Source organism: Brachyistius frenatus, unplaced genomic scaffold (genome assembly GCF_029030835.1).
Source record: "Brachyistius frenatus isolate BFR_SWC_R1_liver_20210118 unplaced genomic scaffold, ASM2903083v1 Contig_21, whole genome shotgun sequence".
Classification (NCBI taxonomy): Eukaryota; Metazoa; Chordata; class Actinopteri; family Embiotocidae; genus Brachyistius; species Brachyistius frenatus.
The window spans coordinates 5,607,327-5,624,936 of NW_027210620.1; the positions used below are offsets into that span (position 1 = coordinate 5,607,327).

At 41.7% G+C, this 17,610-nt stretch overlaps 1 protein-coding gene across 1 annotated transcript; it reads left to right on the plus strand.

The window, feature by feature from the left end:
• Positions 1 to 11,173: 11,173 nt before the first annotated feature.
• On the plus strand, positions 11,174 to 16,714 carry eif2b4 (eukaryotic translation initiation factor 2B, subunit 4 delta). The gene is made up of 13 exons (XM_069696661.1): positions 11,174 to 11,226; positions 11,662 to 11,699; positions 11,886 to 12,066; positions 12,202 to 12,417; positions 12,838 to 12,920; positions 14,079 to 14,170; positions 14,310 to 14,424; positions 14,882 to 14,958; positions 15,166 to 15,268; positions 15,392 to 15,519; positions 15,773 to 15,950; positions 16,031 to 16,211; positions 16,383 to 16,714. Exons 1-13 carry the CDS (start codon positions 11,205 to 11,207, stop codon positions 16,580 to 16,582), a joined length of 1,614 nt encoding a protein of 537 aa, XP_069552762.1. The 5' UTR covers positions 11,174 to 11,204; the 3' UTR covers positions 16,583 to 16,714.
• Positions 16,715 to 17,610: the final 896 nt, after the last annotated feature.

A 17,610-nucleotide genomic window follows, 5' to 3' on the forward strand; every position in this document is an offset into this window, starting at 1 on the left:
TCGCTGATTTATCCATTAACTACAATAACAAAATTTACAAGGCCCCTCCAGACATCTTCGAAGACATATAAAAATGCTCTCTTTTTTTTAAATAATAATAATCTGCATCTGATATGATACTCTAAAGTTTAGATGCTTCTTTCAAAGATACAGGTGCAGTACAGTGTACGTTCTCTATTGAACCAGGATTTGGCTTCCAAACCTGTGATGTCCAAAATCCTTCTAGCAGGTACAGCTCTTCAACTGATAATGTTTTTACCATCTAGCATGGGAAAGCATATATTTTTTTACAAATACCTTTTCTTTATATTTTGGAGTTGAAAACAAACATTTTTCCAAGCAGGTCCGAATGTGAAATTCTCCCTTCATTTTTCTCATTTTACATTTTGGTACAGAACAATGTGACTTGAGGGCAGTGCCAAAAATATGTAAGTTAATTGATCTTCATCATGGTGACCAAAATGGAGTAAAGTGAAATATCCCAGCGCATCAGAGCTACAATCCAACAGGGTGTCGTGTCATACTGTACTGAGAGAAAGAAGTCACAATTAATTAATTAGTTAAGCTGCTGAAACAGAAACACGGCAGTGAAAAGCAGGCAGGAACTGGATCACAATTTTTGTCGGATTTCATCAGATCAAACATACAGTATGAGTTACAAACACAGAGCACATTCCAGCAATGCAAAATGGCCACACCCTTGAAAAGTAGAGATAGATGTGTGTGTGTGTGTGTGTGTGTGTGTGTGTGTGTGTGTGTGTGTGTGTGTGTGTGTGTGTGTGTGTGTGTGTGTGTGTGTGTGTGTGTGTGTAGTTTGACATTCAGAGAGACAGAATAGGAGGGAAGAAAGAGGGTATTGGGGGGTTGGGAGGGGGTGGTGGGGGGGGGGGGGGTCAATGTCCCACATAGGTTTCTCCCACCTGCCCATGTCATGTGGCACGGGGTGACACCACAGCTGTTACATCCCATGAGGGGGATGAAGAGGACGAGAGGAGGTGCTGAGGTGGGTGCGGGTTAGAAAGGGACGCATTTTTGAGAATATAGCATAAAAAAGTACGTATAAATGATCAAACTTGTAGGTCTTGTGTTTTTTGTTTTTTTTACTCATTTTACACCTATTATACAGGAAGATAGGAGGGAAGAAACTGGCGGATGAAGGTGACATGAGGTTGTGCGGCAATTTTTGGTTTATTATCACTTGTTCTGTTGTAAACAAACTACACATGAGTGATGGAGATGAACAAATGGCCGCAGTGTAAAAAAAAGTCACCATACAGTTACTCACTGAGGCATTCAAACAACAGGCCATTGTCTTCTAAGAACCCATTGACCGAGGACATCTTACAGCAGAGGGATGGAGACAATGAAAAGAACATAATACGACCGGATGAATCACTATTGCACAGACATCCTGGACATGGTTTTTACATGATTCTGAATGGCAGTTACGTCTAGTATTATTATAATAGCTGTCAAGTTCAAGAGATTTTGGGACATTTGTTGGCCCTCTAGATGAGCTGACAGGATGTAAGACGAGATAGTTCTTGTCCCTTTTTAATTTCATTATTTACCTTTTAACATGTTTTTATGTTCCTTTATATTTGTTTTTATGGGAAGCACTGCAAGCGATTTTCTTGCTGTTCAGCCGCATTTCTCAAGTTTATCTTAATTCAAGTTTACCTTACCGAACTGAAGTTTATCTTAATTACCTAATTTAAGTTCACCTCATTCACTGAGCATAAGTTTACTTTACTTTCCGAGCTCAAGTTTACCTTAATTTCCCACCTTGGAAACATGTCCGAGGTCCGCCCATTTATAAATGAAACAGATGCTCAAAGCTGATTCATGACTTCATTTCTATTTGACTGGAATACTAGATTACTTGTTGGGACAGCAGACGAGTTGGACCGAACAGAGACCCTCACTGATCAACGCTGACTCTAACTTGAAACATCCTCAGCTGGGTGGTTGATTCAGCTGACGCTCCTCGCTGTGGCCTCCATAAACCCCATCTCTCCTCTGTGCCTGCTGCTGCTGCTGTTGCTGCTGCTGCTGCTGCTGCTGCTGCTGCTGTTGCTGCCGCCTCTCCTGCAGTTGTCGTTCCCTTTTGGTCGGAGTCGGGCAGCTGACTGACTCACGACCCCCACAGGCACACGGGTGTCCGTGGGCTGCTCATTCTTCAACTGGGAGCCCAGTAAAAGGAACATGTTAATATAAGTTACACAGCACCAGGGAGAAACATTTACTGTAATAGCAGATCAACCTTTGAGGTTCTCAGAAAAGCTGGATTTTGTCTGTATTTTGGAAATACAGTATGATGCAGGCTATCTTCTGTAAATGATAAATGTGTCTTACTTAGACTTTGTATTTGTCGGTGTAAAACTTTACATATAGCATTATATGTAGATTTTGTTCAACACTATACCCTCCTGTTGTCCACGGGTCAAAATGACCTGCAGCTGTGTTCAACCAAGTTCTATTTTATTTCTATATTTTTATATTTTTGGGGATTTTTTTTTTTTGGTTTAAAGAAACCCTCACAGCATCCTTGTCACGAATGAGCCCAAAAAAATATGAAAATATAGAAATAAAATAGAACTCGGTTGACCCATTTTGACCCAAGGACGACACGAGGGTTAAGACAACACATCCTTAAAGGGTTAGTACACTCAAATTCCCTTATAAAAATGAACTTAATGCTCTGACCTTACTGGTAATTTTGGTTTTATTTGCACATGTTTTAAAATATCAATCTCTGAGACACACTAAAGTATGTATGCAGTACACTTCAGTGAGTGTACTGTGCACAAATATTATGTATATTACTTTACTTCACTGGACTCGTAGTTTCCTAGTTTTCTTAAAAAATTAACCTAATTTTCACAGGAAGTAATTTTGGCATCTTCAAATGAATTCATTTTACTTAATCGTAAGCTAAATTCTAAAAGTGAAATTTATCTCCAGGCACAAATAAACTTTTTTGTTTTATGAATTTAACTAAACTAAAAAAAAACAATCTTAAACTTGTATCTCTCCTTTCCCAATAAATATCACCGAATTACACACATCTTTTCAAGACATTTTATAAGTAGATGATGGACCTGAAATAAAACAAGTGTTACAATATATTCTTAAATATTATCTGTTACAGTGAAACATTTCAATATTCACTTTTAACAGGCAATTAACATTATTGAGTAATTATTCAAAGCAGTCTGTATATCACCTGATGTACTGCACTGAAAATGTTACTGAACCTCCTTTGTACTACTTTTATACAGTATATTAATATGGATGTCCACATTTTGCTCCACTATCAATAGGCACATATGTCAGTACACAGGCTGATGTATGGTGTGAGATACTTTCCATCATCACTACCACTAGTGTTTCCACTGTAACTATGAGGTCAAATTATTCAAGACACATTTATGTGCACATTGGTATTGACCAACATTAGAAGCATTGGTTTCCATGACTACGCAGGACTTTTATTAGCCAACTAACAGTATTTTAAACTGTATGCTGGATATTAAATACCTGCTATAATTGTTGTCCTTGCTTCCTGCTGAGTGCAGGCCTGTGAAGTCCTTTGAGATTGTTTTTGCAATCAAGAGTGACATAAGTAAAGTACTGCGCAGGTGAAGACTGCCACAGTGTGAGTGTTTAATAAAAGTCGACTTAATTTATCAAAGAGTGATGTCTGTGCTCTGATATGGCCCACGGACTCTGGTGTACAGCGATCTACCACACTGAAGCTCACCTGTCATCCGCTGACTGCTACAACAGGGCCATTTAGGGCGGTACAGGCCCCGGTGTGACACCCAGAGCCCTTTTATGTCCTCATTGTTTGGTTGGTGAGAAAAGTCAGGGATGGGTTTCCTGTTTTAACACCCTGTTGGGGCTTCAGTGACAGACTGGAGTCTAATTAGGGTGTCCATTAAAAGTAATCTCTGGAGATGAAACGTGATCAAAAGTGATCTGTACATAGCCTCACCGGTTACAGCCATTGTGCTTTCTGGTGTTTTTTGGGGGTTTTTTTGGAGGGGGGGGTTAAAATAACATGGAATTATTTGTTGTACTGTTACCAAACAGCTAAACAGAGAAGCTCCTCACTGTAATCAATTTGCTGTTCAGTTCTTCAGTCCTAAAATCGAATGACCTCAAAGCATCCATCTAAAATCCTTCTCCCCCCTCTTGTGAATCACGTGAGCGCATTCCCTTCACCTCTCCGTCACCTGTTCTCTCTTTTAGCCTAAATGCCGGTGACCTTTGACCTTTCTGCTCCATTGCTTCACCACACAGGGCTGGGCTGCTTTCAACAGCTGTGTCAATCTCAGCGCTGGCAACTGGTGTGCCCAGGGAAGGACAGAGTGTGGCATTAAAGTCAGACCACGTAATGAGTCAGCAACACAGTACGGCCTTGTCTTTGTTTGGATTAAGCAGCTCACTGTCACTTTACTTTTGTTTTTTATTGAAGTGTTTCTGTTTATAATGTTAAGTTTTCCTTAATCATATTTGTTTTTTTTTCCTGTGAGCATAATCCCATTCTGATTTCGAGTCGCATTCGAAAGTGATTTGTAAGGTTAACTCTCCAGCTCCTGCAGGGGGTTTCCTGCGACAAGAGGGGTTAATCTGAGAGCTTTTCTTATCCTGTCCTATAATGTGCAGGACCTGGTCTGGTGTCAGCTGCCGGTTTATTTATACTGATAGATTTCCGTGCTGTCCGCCGTTGAAGAAACTGCTCTGGGTTTAGTCAGTCTAACTCCTACCTGCTGTCCCGAGGGAAATTATTTCCTCCTGCCAAGAGAAGTGTGTTGTGACCTCCCCAGAAGCAGTGGGACGCTGGCAGCAGGATGGACGGCTATGACAGAGGGGAACAAAGTGATTAGCAAACGGCGGCCCCGGTATGTGAACACTGGTTAAAAATAACCTCACTTGGCCCAATTTGTAGATACCATGAAGCTCAGCCGCTCCTGTGCAGTCTCTCTCCAATTCTGGCTTTAATTGTTCTTGAAAATGACTCAGGGAATTTGTGAATGAATTCAAATCTCATCCTGAATCACACTCATGTATTTGATGGGTTTGTTGAGGGATTACTTCAGATCTGTCAGTGAACACCAGCCTGATAATTGGAACTCAAATATATAAAGCAGGAAAGGGGTTGACAGATAAAAAAAAAAAAAGACAATCACAGTAAGATGTGCTCTTTTGCATGATTCATGACATATGATGAAGGAGAGACAGATGATTAGAAGAGAGTCTTTAGCTGATCTGTTTGTTGGCAAATCCTCGGGGCCTCTGAGTGAGTATGTGACAATGATCAGCTGTCCCGCTTTGAGGAACAGCACGAATACGATTTGTGTCTTTTACCATTGTGTCCGGTGTGAGGGCCCCCAGAATCCACTCAACAACAAAAGTCATCTGATACTCCCAGCACCCAGATATAACTGGCAAGGCCTTGGTGCATAGCTGACATTAGTGGAAATGTTGCATTTGTGATACACCTTGGCTTGGGGCCATGGGAAATATTGAACAACTGTCGAATTTAGACAACATCCTGTGGTGGAGCAAAAAGGAAAAAAGGAAAAAAGGGGAGCTACAAAGATGCAATGGGGGGTTGCTATTTGTGGAAGGTGAGTGCCTCGAAAATAGCGAGAGCGTTGGGTTTCAATATAAGCCCCCCTCTCTGAGCTCGAGCTTTCTGTGAATGAGGCCCGGGTTCCTATCACACCCATCCCTGGCGCTGATTTTAGAACACAGGTGTTGACCTTAGTGGAGCGGCTTGTGCTTGCTGCAGAGGAAAATGAACCCTTGAGCTCGGCCTGTTTGCCTCCACGGTATTGGTAATCACTGTATGGTCACACACATGTTTCAGAAGTGTCATACGATCAAAACTGTCTGATTACTGAGAACAAATCAACAAAGAAAAGTCACATTCGAACTGGTTAAGTGGCTCAAATGTAGCTACTTTTTTAGTAATTTTCCAATTTTCTTTTTCCCCTCCCACAAAAGTAGCTTATTTTAAATCCACTGTTTTGTAAGTGCCATGGTGGCAGGATGGTCACCTTGTGGCCACTGGAGAATTTATTGCTTGTTTTTATGGTGCCACAAGAACACCCATATAACTTATTCACACTCCTCACATATCATTGGCCGTGCTTCATGGACAGAAGGTTACGTTACAATTTCTGAAAGCATTGCCCTCTTTGCTTCCACTGTGGAGCGGATTGTGTGGCCACCCCGCTCATCTAAATCATCATGTCATCACATAAAACGGATTGAAAATGGTGAAGCCATTTGATAACACTGAATGTCACATCTTCTTCTTTTTCCTGTACATTGGAGCCAGAGTGAAAACCAAACTGGGATGAAATTCAACCTTGGCTTCAGCTGTGACTCACGGCCGACTGTAACTGCTGCACTGACTGTACCCCCAAAAACCCAGTAAAACACGCCCATCTCGCAGTTGCTTCCTTGTTTCTCTGTATCTCTCTCTTTCTCTCCAAAAAGGAGCCATTGACATTCAGTGTAAAATAGAGGCAGGGTGGGGTGGGGGGCTGAACAGAGGCAGGGGTGTAGGGTGTCTCGAGTCCAGTGTGAACAGCTGAGAGGTGTGATTTCACAGGCTGGCTCCCCCCTGTCAAGGCCCTGATTGGGCCGGACAGGAGGCGCAGGAGAGGCCCGGGCTTCTAAAGGACACCAACAGGTGGGAGGCCGCATTGGAGGGGGGCGCTCCTGGCGGGATAGAAAAGGCTGATCTACAAGGCCTGTTGTGGGCACAATCCACCGGGCAGATACAGAGGAGGATGGTTGACCGCAGGAGAGGGCTGAGGGGAAGAGAGAAGAGGGTGAAACTTATGGAGTGGAGGGTTAGTTTGAGATGAGCTTTAATGGGTGGCAAAAAGGGAAAAGGACAGTTTCAGGGACAAGGAGTGAGGCTGGTCTGACTTCTATCTATTTTGTAATAGTCTAAAGTGATTTTGGTCCTAGATTTTCGTTTAAATCTGCCATATTCAGTCAACCCCAAATTTTCTAAATTCACCAGCAGGTTTGAATCCTTTAGTTTCCTTTTACTTCAGTTTTCTCAATTGGCAGCACATCAGGTGTCAGACCACTTGTTAGATGTTTTGTTTTGCCTCAGTTATATTCAAGACACAACACAACGTGGCAGAGCCCGACACCACTGCCAGGTGAGGGGAAGCTGAGGTGTGATACAGGAAAGAAATCAGGAAAATTTGGTGTCTTGGCATGTGTCTCTCAGAGGAGCCATCACAGTCTAATCAGAGTAGGTGGGCTAGTCTTTCTAACCGGCCATTTGGTAGGGAGCTAGTTGTCGTAGCAGGGGTTAGATTTATCAAGGAAATCATGACTAGAAAAAGAGTGATTGTGAAGGAGAGGCGGACTGTGGCCTCCATCTCAACCACAAGAAGAATACAAGAGGAGGCACAACAGAGTTCAATGAAGGTGAGTAAAACATATTTAAAATCTATTCAAGCTCTCTTTTAAAAAAAAAAACAACAACTATGTACCCTTTGTATCAATTGTGTTTTAAAAACAGTTTTTTTAAGGTGCATTTTAGTCTGACTTGGCATGATGTTTAGGAAATACATCAGGCTGTGACCTTTGTCTGCTGGAAGTCAGTATTCGCCTCACCCTCCAGAGTTATTTAAACACAGTTCAGCATCATCACATTGGCATCAAAAAGCTGAATGGACTTGAATTGAGCAGAATCTTAATTAAAAAATTTACTTATTTTCACTTATTGAAAAGTCCTACAGGAAGACAACATTCAGAAAACAAGCCAAACAATTTTTATTTCTTCTGTCAAACAAAAGTTCTACATCTCCACATTTTTGGTGGCGCAGATGATCGAAGCCGCCAACATGTGTTTCTGTGGCCCCATTCCTCTCCGCTCACTCTGTCACAGTTAACCATTGTTAAGCCGGTTGTTCCCGCTTCTCTTCGTGTGCGACTGTGAAAGGGTGCTTTGTGTCCGAGGAGCAGTGCATCCAGTTGTTACCCCTTGTGAGGACATGCTTCCTTATATCCCCATATTAATACACCACTTATGGAATGTAAGGAAGTGTGTGGTTTCAAGGGGACTTCAGCTTCAACCACACTGGGGAGAAGACACAACACTGTTTTTATTTAACGTGTATTCATTTCTGCTCTCAAAGGTGAGGCTTCATTCAACAACATTGCCTGAGTGTGCCTTTGTCTGTTTTATGAGACAGGAGGCGGATGTCAGGATTCATAAGCATGTGTGTGTGTGTGTGTGTGTGTGTGTGTGTGTGTGTGTGTGTGTGTGTGTGTGTGTGTGTGTGTGTGTGTGTGTGTGTGTGTGTGTGTGTGTGTGTGTGTGTGTGTGTGTGTGTGTGGCAGGACAACAGGTGAAAGGCCTATTCCCTCTCCTTCAGCTCACTCAGACACGTGTACAGTTAGCATTACTCTCGGGCGACTGATCGGGTCTCAGGGACTTCTTGCAAAAATTCCTGCCCTGCCCCAACTGCTGATAGTCAAGGAGGATTGACAGACCACAGCTGTCACCCATTATAGCAACCGCAGAACTCTCAGAAAAGGAAGAGGGGAGGGAGGCCAGAGATGTGGAGCTGTCACCGAGGGTGAAAGTTCACTCCTGTAGGCTGGGTCTGGAAGGAAATGGGGAAATGTCACCAGCTGTCAGGCTTCCCAAACCTCGAAATAGGAACTATCTGCTTGACAACACGGTGCCACTTCTTTCTATGTTGTAACCAAGTTTGACTCGTTGATAATATTCTCTTTCTCTCTGTGTGTTTCATCAGGTAAGACTGAAGAGGACTCCAGATGATCTCCACCTTTCTCTTTCTTCTCTCTCATTCCCCCTCTCCATTCTCTACTTCCCTTTACCCCTGTAACCTTCCCTCCGGTCTTCCTCACTGCATGCCCGCTCCTTGCTCTCTTCCCTCTCTCTGGCTCTGCCTCTTTGCAGCTGAAGCAACACGCCTTGCTGTGGCTGGTCAAACGGAACCAAGTCAGGTGTTTCTGTGAGGTTTGGTCCCCTTCAACCAGCTACCGCGTCGTGAATTGAGTCAGCGTGGAATCAAAGACACAGTGGCGTTGTGGTGGAATGCTGCTTACTCAGGAGGAGGTAGTCTGGTGACAGAGAGACTATACACTATCGATTATAGATTTTTTTTTTTACTTTCCTGTAGTAGTTTCGTATTGGTTGTTTCCAGTGTGGCAATGTGTGTTTAAAAAGCAAATAAAAGATTCCTGACAATGTACATTGTTCAATTTACATTCTTCTGATTTGCTTCTGTCCATTTTTTTAATGAGTGATTTTTTTTTCTTGTTTCTGATCACACATAAAATACATGCAACGTGCCTAATTTTCGTATTACAAAAAGAAAAGAGTGAAAGATGATGTTCATTCGCATTGTACTATTAAAAATACAACCCAAATGTCTGAAGTTATAGCTACAGATATGCTTCCGACCTTACTGTACACCGTACACCTTGACTATCCACCTTTGCATTCACAAATAATGTGGTAATACAAGTACTTTTTGTCATTTGTTTTTCAGTTATTGGTAATTTAGAATGTACAGTGAATTATAATGTAGTCAATAATGTACTCAGAAAAGCAGTGCAGTTGTTGCCCGACGTCATTAAATGATGTTATCCAGAGTCTGACAGTACACACTGGGTCCAGTCCAGAGAATTCAGTACCATGGATAGCGATGATAATGTAAACAATACTCAGATTTCATTAAGTGATTATGTTTTTAGTTGTGCTGAATGATATGTAACAAGATACTCACAAGGCCAGCAAAACACTCTGATGCAGGAAACTCTCTGGTAACTGTGAAAATATCATGGGGATCCAAATAAATGACAAGTACACAGAGATCCCCGGATGTTTCAGCTTTCAGTATTGCACACCCACTTTCATCACCCACTTGTGTCCTTAGGAAAGGGTTCGTTACAAAGACACTGAATTTTTCGCTCTCAGTCAAAACAGCTAATTCTAAAAAATGTAGATGTAAATTTGAACCCCGTAAGCCATGCTACCCTTTCATGTTGCACTTCACAAATGGTAGGCTGTTAAAGATGCAATACAAAGACTTAAAACTGCACTAGCTATGGATAATTAACATCAGCATGTTAAAAATTTATCCATAACATCACAACATAGAAATGAACAAAATCCAAGTCTTGAGCAGACTGAAGGAGCGCTTGTCGTTAAAATATACTTCACATCAGGGGTGTGTCAGGGTTTGAAGGGAGATAGCTGAGAAAATATGCTTGTTATAAAATGATAATGATCAAATTAGTAAATATGATAACCTTTATACAAAATGTTGTCACTCACTGCTTATATTTATCAGATATGACACCAATACACAGTAAGATGTGTAGGAGATTTTACACATGACAAAGTAGAATGAGCAGAGAGACTATATAGACAAGAATAAAAATGCAAGACCTGCAAATAAATATAATTAACACTGTATGAGATGTATAGATGAGTATAATAATAAAAGTATAAACTATGCAGGAAATGCTCTCTGCAGTGTTGTACTATTATATATTTATGCATTAATATTACTGCTGCATGAATGCACATTTGACTGTGGTAATATAAGGTTGAGCTAATTTGTTTTAGTTTAGTACACAGAAATGCATCATATTGCACAAGATCATCATATTTATAGTCCCCTGTAAAAATATCTGTAAAAAGTCAACAAGCTCAAACACACAATACTGTTTTACCTTTCTGAAAATCTACCTCAAGAAGAAGGAGAATTTTCTCAACCCAGAGATGAACGTTATCCTTCAATATATCAGAAAGGTTCAAATAGATAATCACCAAATTTGAAAATGCATGTTTCCACAGGGCAGGAGGGGTATGAAAAACTGTAATCTTACAAGTAACTAGTGACTAAAGCTGCCCAATAAATATAATTGAGTAAAAAGTACAATCTTTCGCCCGCTGAAAAATAGTGGAGTAAAAGTATAAAGTAGCATCAAATGGAAATACTCAAATTTATATTAAGAATAATATTACATGACTAAATTAACTTGGATACTTTCCACCACTGATGAACTGGAAAATCGTCAGGGTGCATTTTCTACTGTCTACCGTCTTTCCATTAGGGGGCGCTCTACGTTTTTAACGGCTGTAGTTTCCGCAGCAGAGGAAGTGGAGCAGCATCGTAAACATGGCTGACAGTGGAGTGACAGGTGAGTTTGAGAGTGTGTAACAGCTGGACTTTATGACACTTTCCAGGTATTTTTTTTATTTCTCTGCGGCGGTTGTAACAAAGAAACATCCGGTGCTTGTAGTTTTTCTTTTGGGGTCTTCAGTTTTGACTCGCAGGCGGAGTTAATTTCCCGATGCTAATACTGCTAACGTTAGCATCGCAAGTCAGCCAGCGGCACCGCTGCGATAAAGACAGTGCCGGTTAACGGCAGACATCGCGACGTTATTGCATCATCTTTTCCAGTAGTTTGTAAAATTAGGAGAATAATGTAATAAGATGTGTGTTATCAGCCGGTACTGTGCTGCGAATAGATGCCGGCGGACCAGCCCTGTTAGCACGATGCCGCTGAAACATCATGATTGAAATGTTGGCACATCCACATGTTTTAATGAATAATGAATTGCTTGTCTTCCAGATGGACCTGAAAGGAAAGAAGATATTCAACGTGTGAAGGTTAGAGTTTGGTTTTCTTTGAATTTTGTGACCGTCTCATACCGGTATACGGTTAAATATCTGCTGCAATGCGTGCGTGTGTGTGTGTGTGTGTGTGTGTGTGTGTGTGTGTGTGTGTGTGTGTGTGTGTGTGTGTGTGTGTGTGTTTTTTTTGGACTACCCTTCCTGACACGGTCTCTTTAACAGAATGAAGGCAAAGAGCTGACCAAAGAGGAGAAGCAACGGCTGAGGAAAGAGAAGAAACAGCAAAAGAAAAACAAAGAGAAAAAAGATGACAAGGCTTCACAAGAAAGTGAGAAAGAAAAGAAGCCGGCCGTTTCAACTGCTGCAGCATCCCAGACTCCAACGCAATCCACAACACCGAAAGGTGCGTATTGTTTGGACGGCGCCGAAGGGTTGTTGTCGTTACATGCACGTGAAGATGTGAAGAAATGTTTGTTCTCACTGTGATCCATCTTTTTTTCTTTTTTTTTATGTCTATGTCCGCTGGGTGTTTTTCCAGCTCCCTCAAAAGTGCCTGCTCCTGCGCCAGTTCCCGTGCCTGCCCCAGAGGCTCCTTCCCCGGCAGACAAACCCGCTAAGAGTAAGGCGGAGCTGAAAGCTGAGAGGAGAGCTCGGCAAGAGGCTGACAGGGCGTCCAAACATGGCAAGAAGGGAGACGCTGCACAGCAGCCCGTCACAGTCAAATCTAAAGCACCGCCCAGCGATCTGCAGCCAGGTACGGATATACTCGCCAGGTTAACAGTCATCGTTCTGACAATCTGAGATAACATGCTACGTACACAGATGAGCCTAAACATTACAACCAATCACCGATGATTATTTTCTAACAGTAGTTACAATACCACATGTCAAGCGCTGGGATATATATATATATATATACGATGTGAAGTGAACAATCTCAGAAATGAGCAGAGACCTGAGGACTTTGGACTTTGGCCAAATTGTCATCGAGAGACCACTTTGTTGGAGGATCTCGGAAATTGAAAGGCGGCAACGTCTTGGTATCAGATACCGCAGGACATCTCCAGAGGTTTTGCATGGTCCGTGCCTCAAACAGTATATCAGGCAGAGGTGGTCCTAATGTTTTAGGCTCATCAGGGTGTTGTGGAGATGGTGACACACTTTGTATTTTCAGTGGTGAAGAGGCTTCCTGAACATATTCAAGTGGACAACCCAGACGTTTTAAAGAAACTGGCCAAGAAGCTGGAAAGACAACAGGTGGGAAACGTTTTGTGTCACTACTAAAGAACCGTTTTACTAAAAGCATGCTTTGTCTGACTCAACATGGCTTGACATCATAAACTTAATATAAACTAGGTTGGTAGGTAGTTACTTTATTAATCCCCAAGGGGACATTTTTTTCAACTAGAATTGTAAGAGCATTTGTTAACTGAGAAATGGGCTTGACTTTTTTTTTTTTAATTAGAAGTAGCCTGATCTTAGATGCTCTAATAGCAAGTAACGATATTATTTGAATTTATCTAACATGCAGCAGGGTTTTCCCAACCATTATATCTCTCAAGTGTAGCGCCCAGCCTTTTTTTTCACAGCACCTGAGCCACTGTAGTTTCACTGTAAACTTTGCTTTACCAATCAAATTTGTATTAATTTGATCATTTTTAAATAGATATTCTCATGATAACGCTCCAAAATTGCATGAAAATGCATCGTTTTTAGTCCACTAACTGCCCACCGTTACCACTGCACCTGAGCCTCAGGAAAAGGCACTATTGTAAATGTACTCAGCAGAAAGACATATGTGATGTATGTTTAACATGCAATGCAAGTCCGAAGTATGAGGTCTCCTACAGGTGTCAGGTTTGTAACGGGAACATTTTTATTACTTACAACTGGATTATTTCTAACAAAACAAAAGTCACAATCCTGTATTAACAAATTTGACTTGCTATTCATTGCTATTTTCTTTGCATAATTTCTGTGATTTACCCAGTAACTCTGGAGAAATCGTCGCCATTAGTAATAACTGCATGTGACCGAACATTTCTTTCAGACACCAGAGCACGATGCTGCTAAAAAGGTAAAAACCATCGAGGTCAGGCTTTACAAAAAGTGTCCCTTTAACGTTTTTCTTATTTCCGTTTGGTTTGCTAACCCACGATAATGTTTGTAATCCAACACAATCAACCACTTTGTCGTTACAAAGTCAATGAAACGGATGTGAAGTTACTGTTCCATTAAGCCGGAGGTGGTAGGTCGGTACGATGTCTTCATTTCACTCTACGCGTTTCGTTCGCCTACGACGCCGAGCTGTTTGCTGTGCAGGTCTTTGGTTGTGATCCACGCCGCTCTCTTGTCAAAGTGCGTTGCAGAGTAAACAAAATGACTCTGAACATCGTGTTGTGTGTTTGATTTCAGATCCCTCTCCGCTCAGACTACGGCTACAAAGTCAGCCTGTTTTCTCATCTCCACCAGTACAGTCGCAAAGCGCCTCTAACACAGCAAGTCAGGTAAGCTGACCTAAGACCAGACAGCACAACAGGCTGATGGTGTGCTTTAGAGGACTTTGATCCATGCAAGGCCAATAATTCATATTCATCTGTTAAAATGACCATAAATCTCATTGATTGTGATTGACTGTGTTTGCAGCATTCCTTCCACGGTGATTCATCCTGCTATAGTTCGACTGGGTCTCCAGTATTCACAGGGCATCGTGGCCGGGTCCAACGCTCGCTCTGTTGCCCTGCTGCATGCTTTCAAACAGGTACCGTTCATTCTGAGTCCTTTACAGTCCCACCGTCCTATCGCCAGTATTTACGTCGACTCGGGAAGAAAAAGAGATTTGGTTCACGCTGTTTGTAAACAAGTAGTGAACTAGTAAAAAAAACTTTAGCTTTCACATATCACTATAAAATTTGCGTAAAATGAAAAAGGCTGTCGTAATCTTGTGATAATGAGGTAAATTAACCCCGTTATCACAAGTAAATGAGCTTTTTTTGGGGGGTGGGGGGGTCAAAATCATGAAATAATATCAAGACAACCCCATTAAGAAAATATAGCCATAGCCGTTACCTATTCTTAATGTGTGGGTCAAAGGCGAAGATGGGCTGCATCAAAACCCTAAAAATAATGTGAAGTTGGCATCTGCTTTTTTTTTTTTAATTTTTTTTTTATTGTGGACAGATTTAAAGCTAAAATCTATGTGTTTTGTTTCACCTCAGGTAATAAGGGACTATACAACACCTCCAAATGAGGAGCTATCTAGAGACTTGGTCAACAAGCTGAAACCTTATATCAGGTAAAATAAAATACAAAATGTAAGTCTTATATCATCAATATATGTTTTAGCCTTATTGGATCCTAAGAAGATAATAATAATAATAATAATAAGTTACACCTCTAACTCTTCTCATCATTTATCACTTCACAAATTGAATAATTCAATTCAGTTTTTGTTTTAACAGTTTTAACACTTATAATTCCTCCTGCCTTGTTTTTCTTTCAGTTTTCTGAATCAGTGTCGCCCTCTGTCAGCCAGCATGGGTAACGCAATCAAATACATCAAGAAAGAGATCTCCAATATTTCTAGTCAATGCAAAGAGGAAGAGGTTAGTTTCACACACCACATTACCATAATCAAGACACTTGACTCATTTAAGACTTGTTGACACAATACACTTCATTTTTACTCTTTAAGTTCCCAACCTTTTCACTCCATGGTCTCTGTTTAGGCAAAGAGCAAACTGCAGCTCTGCATCGATTGCTACATTAATGAGAAGATCATTCTTGCTGCTAAAGCTATCGCCAAGTCCTCCATAGAAAAGATCAGTGATGGGGACGTCATCCTAGTTTATGGATGGTAAGCCAATGTACACACTAAAAATCATGTTTCTTGTAACTGTGCTTAGTTTCAACTCTTAAATCTGAGTTTGGTCATTATATTGCATTTTTTTTTTTTTTGTAAATAAAGGGAACACTCACGTATCCAGACACGTAGAACCACTTTCTCTTCCCTATTTTTTGTCTTGCCTCAAACTTTGTCCTTCCTTCCACATTTCCTTTCAACATTTCTCCCGTCTAATTTTAATCTCTCCTTCCGTCTTCTCTGTCAGCTCGTCACTCGTCAACCACATCCTGTGCGAGGCCTTCGAGAAAAGCAGGAAGTTCCGCGTCATCGTGGTGGACAGCAGGCCTCGGCTGGAGGGCAGGGAGGCCCTGAGGCGCCTGGTCCAGAAAGGCATCAGCTGCACCTACGTTCTAATCTCGGCCGTCTCCTACATCCTTCCAGAGGTAGCCATGAAGCCAAAGTGGATCGATAAAGGCGTCACATTAGAACGATTTGTCGAGCAGTTCTCTTCGTTCTCTTCCAGGTCTCCAAGGTGTTCCTCGGTGCTCATGCTCTGCTGGCCAACGGCTACGTCATGTCTCGAGTGGGGACGTCGCAGATAGCTCTGGTGGCCAAAGCCTTTAATGTGCCTGTGCTGGTGTGTTGTGAGACCTACAAGTTCTGTGAGAGGGTGCAGACAGATTCCTTCGTATCCAATGAACTCGGTAAGGAAAGAACTGTGGCGTATAAGATTTGTTAGGTTGCTACAATCGCTAAATGTTTCTTGAAAGCAATTTTGGATCCCTCCAGTTCAAATTCTGCTGCTACTCCGTGTTACCTCCATTTATATACAGAGCTGTCAGAGCCGCCATTTTACCTCCAGCTTTCCTTTCCAGATGACCCAGACGACCTCATCGTGACCCGTAAAGGTAAGACCCAGCTGGAGGACTGGCAGCAGGTGCCCTCTCTTGGCCTGCTTAACTTGGTGTATGACGTGACGCCGCCTGATTTTGTGGACCTAGTCATCACAGATCTGGGAATGATCCCGTGCACCTCGGTCCCCGTGGTGCTGCGGGTCAAAAACGTGGACCAGTGAACAGCCTCCACCTCACTGAGCCACGAGGCTGATTGTCTTGAGTCTGTGTGCATGAATGCTTGCACACAACACAAAATATCGTGCTTTTAGCATGCAATAAATATATATCGGAAATGGCATATGCTTTTTAAATGGTGTCCATGTGTGTTTCTATGGTATGATTGGATAATTGCGGAGATTTGTTTCCCAGGGGGATGTGATGAGAAGGCCAGTTCTTCAGATGTTAGTATTTAGATGTTAATCGATCCACTGTTTCTTAACAACAGAATATTGAATTGCTCGCAGTCAAAGCGGAGCAATCAAACTCTGCTTCACAGTTGTCAACCACAGCATGCAAATTTAAACTAGCCAGAAACGTTTCCCTAACTACAGTTGGAGCTCAAGTATCTCAGAGGAATTTTATGGCTCCCATAAATTTTTGTTTTGAATGACTCGACACAAGAAGAGAAAGACATAACCCAGGTCTTGAAACATATTTTTGCATACCAGCTCTGATGATATTCGTGCTTCAGTTTTCATATAAACAATACAAATTAGCCTAATATAAGTTATTTGGCCACGTATTGACTGGACTTCATAAATGAAATATCCACGTAGGACCGTCATGTTTTACAAAAACATTTGATCATTTAAAACAGTGTATGCATAATGTAGCAACGGTGGTAGATAGGGGTATCCCCATAGACTGCATATATATATAGAAATATATGCATCGACCACCTTTTACGGCAAATTTTTACCACCCATGAAACCACATTTAGAAAAAAACCCTCTTGACTTCAACGTCATTGCACTTAACCACCGACACCGGTCGGTCACAAAAATCACATTACTTATATGTCCTCTATATATCCAACTGCCTTGGGTTGCCTGCAGCAAACACATCGATTTGATTGGCAGGCGAGACTCGGTGTGGATTCAAGCAGGAGAAGCAATTAAAATAGAGGCTCAAAATTTGAGCTCAACCTGCCAAATAAATGAAGCCTGTCTAGAGATAGGCAGACGGCACTTGGTGTGGCAAAAATATG